General features: G+C 40.6%; 1 protein-coding gene across 1 annotated transcript; it reads left to right on the top strand.

Annotated features, from left to right (window-relative positions):
* Window positions 1–721: 721 nt before the first annotated feature.
* LOC101123095 (diphosphoinositol polyphosphate phosphohydrolase 3-beta) lies at window positions 722–6,450 on the top strand. The gene is made up of 2 exons (XM_027963167.3): window positions 722–825; window positions 1,070–6,450. Exon 2 carries the CDS (start codon window positions 1,132–1,134, stop codon window positions 1,624–1,626), a length of 495 nt encoding a protein of 164 aa, XP_027818968.1. The 5' UTR covers window positions 722–825; window positions 1,070–1,131; the 3' UTR covers window positions 1,627–6,450.
* Window positions 6,451–6,700: the final 250 nt, after the last annotated feature.

Here is a 6,700-nt window from a genome sequence, read left to right as displayed (position 1 = left end):
AAAATGTGAAGGGACTGCCAGAGGCATGTTTCCCAAAACCTCAACCAGTGCTTCCCAATGAGAAAGAGATGTGTGGAGTGTGTGAAGGGGAGAGATTCCTGCTTTGCGTGGCTCTCCAGCTGTTGGGTGAATATGACCTAAAGTGCAAAGGTCTGGACCAAGTAGGTGAGGAGTTTACTGATGAGGAAACCAGAGACCAGAGGTTAGGTAACATGTCAACAGGGGTAGGTTCAAGAAAGCTGTTCAGTCGTGGACTGGACTGTGCCAAGGTGTCTGGCCAAGTGAAGAACCTGTTGAAAAAACAAAACTGCACGAAATGACTCAGCAACGATTCGGTACTCTTTCGCCCAATACCTAGGATCATCTTGACAAAACCGAGGCCTTCCTATAAGGAAGCCGGTACTCTTCACTGTGGAAGATGACTACGACCTTATGCACTTGACCATCCGTCTTGTGGTGCTGTGTGAAAAACGATTGCGTGTGTGTTTTCTGCGACCTGCTGGAGAGGGTGAAGAGAAACGTCCGGCCGCGCCACAGCCACGTCTGGGTCAAAGGCACACGTGGAAAGAAGCTGGCCCAAGTCACAATGCGGTGCCTTTCACCCTGGGGGACGGACAGCCCCAGCCGGAGAAGGGCCAGGCGCCTGCGCTGTGCGCCAGTGGCGCCGGGCGCTGCGGGAGCCGCGAGACCCCCGCCCTCCGACGGGAACGCGCACGTGCCTGGGGACGCGGACGCGCGCGCGAATGCGCATCACCTCGCTCAGCCTCAGTCTGGGCGGCTGAGGAGGGAAGGAGGGACGCACGGAGACGCGCACCAGAGACGCGAGTGGGCTCTTCGCAGAGTGGCGGGCTCGGGGCGGAGGCGGGGATGGGGGCGGGGGCGGGGCCTCCTCCACTCTGGCGTCTGTGCCCGGGACCCCCGGCCGCGCAGGGGACGGACCGACTGACGTACCTCGCGCGCCCCCGCCCCCGTCCCCGCCCCCGCCTTATCTTCCCTGAGCTCCTGGGGCTCCTGGGCTGAGGCCCCTCTCTCACCCTCGGCCCCTCCCCGCGGCTCTTTCTCTCCCCAGCACCTTGGAGCCCCTCGAGCCGGCGGCGGCGGGGACCTGAGCGGCGGCGGACGGCCTCGAAGATGAAGTGCAAGCCGAACCAGACGCGGACCTACGACCCGGAGGGGTTCAAGAAGCGGGCGGCGTGCCTGTGCTTCCGGAGCGAGCGCGAGGACGAGGTGCTGTTAGTGAGTAGCAGTCGGTACCCGGACCGCTGGATCGTGCCGGGCGGGGGCATGGAGCCCGAGGAGGAGCCGGGCGGTGCGGCCGTCCGCGAGGTGTTCGAAGAAGCGGGAGTCAAGGGGAAGTTAGGCCGGCTCCTGGGCATTTTCGAGCAGAACCAAGATCGCAAGCACAGAACGTACGTGTATGTACTGACTGTCACTGAGATTCTGGAGGATTGGGAAGATTCGGTTAGCATTGGGAGGAAGCGAGAGTGGTTCAAAGTCGAAGATGCGATCAAGGTTCTCCAGTGCCACAAGCCCGTGCATGCCGAATATCTGCAAAAACTAAAGCTGGGCGGTTCCCCAACCAATGGAAACTCCGTGGCCCCGTCCCTGCCGGAGGGCGATCCCTAGTCTACCGCTCGTGCACAGACTTCTGCTTTCCGCCTACCTGACAATAAGTAGTGCCCGGAGCACCTCTCTTGTTGCCGTGTGCGTTCTCACTGGGAGGAGGGAGGCTTCTTTTGTTTCCTTGGCAGACCTCTGAATCACGCTTGCAAACTGTCTCAGTTGCCAGGCACTGTTTTCAGGCACTTTGCACGTTTTTCAGATGCTTTCAGAATCGCTTCTTGGTAACACTATAACACATTTCAGAAAGCCAAAGCCACGTGGGTTGTTTTTTTTAAGTTGCCTTAACTGCTCACTCAGACTTTGAGGTTAACGTATGTGTGTGTGTACGTGTATGGGCGCTGTGGTTTGTTTTTTCATATTTCACACTTATGTGTGTGTGTATGGGTCTTCATGTGTACTTTTGGTACCAGTCTTGTGGTTTGAGTTGTATTGAGGTCCTTTAAAATCTGATCACCTTGCTTGTGGGCCTTTTCATTAATTTTTTTTCTTAAATTGTTTTCTCATTCACAGCATTAGCCCTTATCAGCAAGCCCTTCTGTGAAGGGAATTGGTTTGAAGGACGAATTTTGAATTTCAAAAAGTTATTAGAAATTTTACAGCGTGTGCTCTTTCTGTATTGAACAATAATTGTATGTTCAGATATGTGATCTAATTTGCCCTTTTCAGAAATTGCTTTATTCATTTGTAGATAATTCGAGTTTCAGAACATTTTCACAACTGGTATTTTTTTACTTCTTACTTGAAATAGCCATTTCCCATTTAGCCCGAATGTAGCTTAGCAGAATATTATTTTAGAGTAAACGCACTCTTGGGGTGATATTGTTATGTACATCTCCTGATACATATTATGAAAACTGTATTCCGACTGTGATTTAGCATGCTCATCTCCAACTCATATTTCTCTTTTCTCAGTGCCCTAAAACAACTGTGGTTCTCTCAGTATAAACTATTCTTTGAAAGAAAGTTTGCGTATTTGAATTTGTGATAGTCCACTTAAACTTATCTGAATACCAGTAGTCAAAAGAATGGAATATTATGTTGTAATTAAAACCCAATTGAGGGAGTTAGCCTCTTGATATTCAGCTGTTACACACTTCTCAAACTGTTAGGATGCCTGAACAATCTCTCATAAAGTTTTAGGATAAAAATTTTGTGTCACATAATAAACTTTTTTGGCACCAATTTAAAAATACTTAGATTATCTTCAATATTTGCTTGAAATCAGGGATCCTATCTAGAGCATATAGGTCTGGCTTCTAGGACTACCTTTATTTCTCTAGCCATAGTAAATAGGTAGATATAAAGCCTACTTGGTGAAGTGGGTATTGGTAGGTGGAAATATCTTACCTAATTTTTAGGGCAACCTGAATTGTCATATCTCTTAATCATTATTGATAGATATTTTGTGTCAATTAACTTTTGGAAGGTCACTATTATGCACTCCCTATTAAGAACTTTGAAAATTTAGCAACTTGGAACTCTCAAGAACGTTAAGAAAAAGCCTACTTTGTGAAGAGAGTATGAGTGGGGGATATTTTTATTTAACATCTTAAAAATATTCCACAAATAGATAAGTGGTAATTACTGTAATTTAAACCCTTTTTTCTTCTACAAATTAACAAAAACACAGTCACTAGTAAAATTGAATATTCTACGTTTTCTTTTAAAACTTTGGTGCCAATTTTTAAAATAAGATCTTTACCATACATAAATATGTCTAAATAAAAGTATGTGTTGTAATTGACAAAACTAATATCATAGGAGTGAGTAGAAAATGAATAGCTTTTAAAAGACAAATTATATGATTTCATATTTTAAATTATGTAGGATTAGCAAATATGTGTTTCAAAATTATGTTCTTTTTTACAGAAAGATGTCTTATTTTTAACAAACTCTCTAAATCCCACTAGTTGCCCTTTCCTTTTCTAACAGTCCAAATCAACTAATGATATTTGAAATTTTTCAAAGTATACACTAACAGCAGAGAAATTGGATTTTTAAATGACCATTTCATATATAAAACTGCCTCCATCTAAAAGGTTGCCACAGACACCTTGGAAGTTTAACTTATACATGGCATCCTTAGAGATAATAATGCACGATCTTGTTTTGACTTTTCAACTACGTATTTGACAAATGTGAAAAGTACAGTGTTGATGTTCATCAGGTCTTGTTAGCTTGCAAATATTTGTTATATTTAATTCAGAAAAATTTGAATTGGGTTTTATCACTTGCTAGGATTATCTTTAGTTCCCCAGTTATCTTCAGTTTATGCAGTCTGTAAAACTTTTCACTTCTAAATTGCAAAAGAATATTTTATGGTTATCACACACTTTTTAAACATTCAAATTCAAAAGAGCAGTTCTTGTTATACTTTTGGAGTTTAGTCAAGAAAATATTAAAAAGCCTAAAAATCCTTTCATTTTAAGAGAGAAATCCAAAGAATTCAGCTTAAAAAAGTTGACACAGAAGTAACAAACCAAATCGCATCTAGTTAACCTCCATCCTCCAAGAGCTTGATCCACAGTTGGGATTTTCTTCATGCAGAGTCATTATTATTACACTAAAAATGTACAGATGAGTTTTTCAATTCATTCCCCTCAAAGAAAACAGTGCATTGATCAACCTTTCAGACATGAGGTGGGAATTTATTTTCAGCAGGTTTTTAAGACTGGATTTTTTTCCCCAAAACTTGACAAATGTTTTAAAAAACATTTTAAGAAGACATGTTGGAATAAAGATAATGTTGATATGTAATATATAGTTTCCCTGGATGCCCAGTGTATTATATTTTCTAAGGAACTTGTTTTGTTGATCAGATCAGTTAAAAGAAATAACTCTGAAAGGGATATGAGGTGGCTATACATATTTTGAATTCTGTTGTATAGTTTATTTTGAAAGAACTGTAAATATTTCAACATTTTTGTATTTAGAAACATCAGTTAAATATTGATGAATGTGTGTGCATGCACATGTGTAAGCAACAGGAATAGACAGCTTCTGAAGTCTTAGCATCATTAGAGGGCCCTTCTGGGACAGAAGGGTAAAAGGGCTCTGAAGCTGGAGCTGCTCCTCTCATTTCCATTTAAGGGGAATCCAATTGTAAGAAAGAGCAATTCCTCCATCAATAGGTGTTAACTGGGAAAAGGAAGCTGAAAATGCTGCTTTAAAGCCTGTAGTACTAACAGCTGGCCAAAGTTTTCTTTTCTGGATTCCTTTTGTGGAAGCACCAAGAAAAATAGGAAATATTTTCAGCATCATTCCAGTATTGTAATCATCTTTCTAAATGACTATTAGCATGTTAGACTATGGACTCTTTGAGGACTAGGACCCAGCCTGAATCCTTACATATCCCCAAAGCCTTAGAACAGTGGCTAAAATATGGAGACATCTGTCATTAATCCACAGATTAGAAATATCTACTATTAGTGTATTCTATAACAAAATACTTGTGTGTTGATTTATTGGCTTTATATTTTAACTAGGACAATCTTATTCCTCAGGCTCTCAGGTGGCTTCATAATGGAACTGCATTGGATAATTCACTGAAGGCTTTTCCAATACAAAGTAGTTGATGAACCATACTTCAGTAAATACTTGTTGATTAGAAGAATTGATGAACAAATACAACTATTAATGATATATTTTTTTAGGTGAATGGCATAGATGTTCAGATTTACTTTGAAGGAATCAAGTATATGAACCCAGTGATGAATGGAATTATGAAGACAGGTGAGCTCTTTCACACTCCCAAGGACACAGCTCATCCTATCCTTTTGGACACTTCCTCCCTGTTTATTGCAATGACTATTCTCCAGGTTGTTGCACTACTTCTGTATCTGTACAGACTTCTAATTTGGCATCTATGGCCTTCTTTGTGCTCTTATGATTATGTGTCTGTATTTCCCACCAGGTTATGTGACCTTGAGTGCAAAGACCTTATTTCCTTCATCTTTTTATAAATCTAGCATATAAGAAACCACTTGAAATATGGTAGACATCATTGAAGATTTGTCTAAAAAATAATATTTTGTAATGACACTGAGTGGTAAGGCATTTACCTTCTAATCTGGTGTTAGTACAGTAAATGCTATTTAGGTGATATGTGGCTTTTGTATATCAGGTGTGACACAGGTGTTTAAAGGCTTCTGTGAGATATTAGTAAAAATTCTTCTTTGTATGTCTGTGTCATCCCAGACGTTATGTGACTGCTATGGCAGTATGCTACACCACCTATGAAATATTTGCCAAAATTTTGAACCTAAATCTGGCTGTGCCTCTCGACATAACTCCTTATCTGTAGAAAATACAGGGAACAGAGAAACATTACATCACAGAGATGATATGAGCAGAATCAAGACTGCAGGAAACTCTACAGGACAAATGACCTAGTACCTTCAGTGAATGGCCAGAATGAAAGAAATGAAGGATGAACCTGCTGATTAAAAGAGATTTAAGGGACTTAACAACCAATTGTAATATATGGCTCTTTTTAGGATCCTGATTTGACTAGACTATAAAATAAAAATATTTTGAGACAAACTGGATAATTTGAAAATTGGACAACTTGATATTTTATATTAGTTGGAATAATAGTATTGCTGTTATGATATATTCCCAACTATTTACAGTTGAAATGATGTCTGGAATTTGCTTTAAAATAATGTCTGTATTTAAGTGTGTTGGAGGTATTGATGAAACAAGATTGGCCTTGACCAGATAATTGTTTAAGTTGGGTGATGGTTAAATGATGATTCATTATATTAAATATATGTTCCTCTCTACTTTTGTATATTTGACATTTTCCAAAATAAAAAGTTATCAGAATTCTTATTAAAGCTAATATATGAGGCATTAAGAAAAAAGAGGGAGAAAAATTTTATATTGTTTAGAAAATGTTGGCTCTGGTGTGCCATTTCGGGCCAAATAGGTCAAATAAGTCCCCCCAAAAGAAAAGGGGGACATACCCTGAAATAGCTAGTGTTTCCATTGCTACAGACCATTTCTGGGAGTTTTTTCTCTTAATTTGGCCCACTAAAATAGGAAAAATTAAATTTTTATTTAACAACTAACACTC

The sequence above is a fragment of the Ovis aries genome, chromosome X (assembly GCF_016772045.2).
Source record: "Ovis aries strain OAR_USU_Benz2616 breed Rambouillet chromosome X, ARS-UI_Ramb_v3.0, whole genome shotgun sequence".
NCBI lineage: Eukaryota > Metazoa > Chordata > Mammalia > Artiodactyla > Bovidae > Ovis > Ovis aries.
This window is presented reverse-complemented; position numbering and strand designations above follow the sequence as displayed.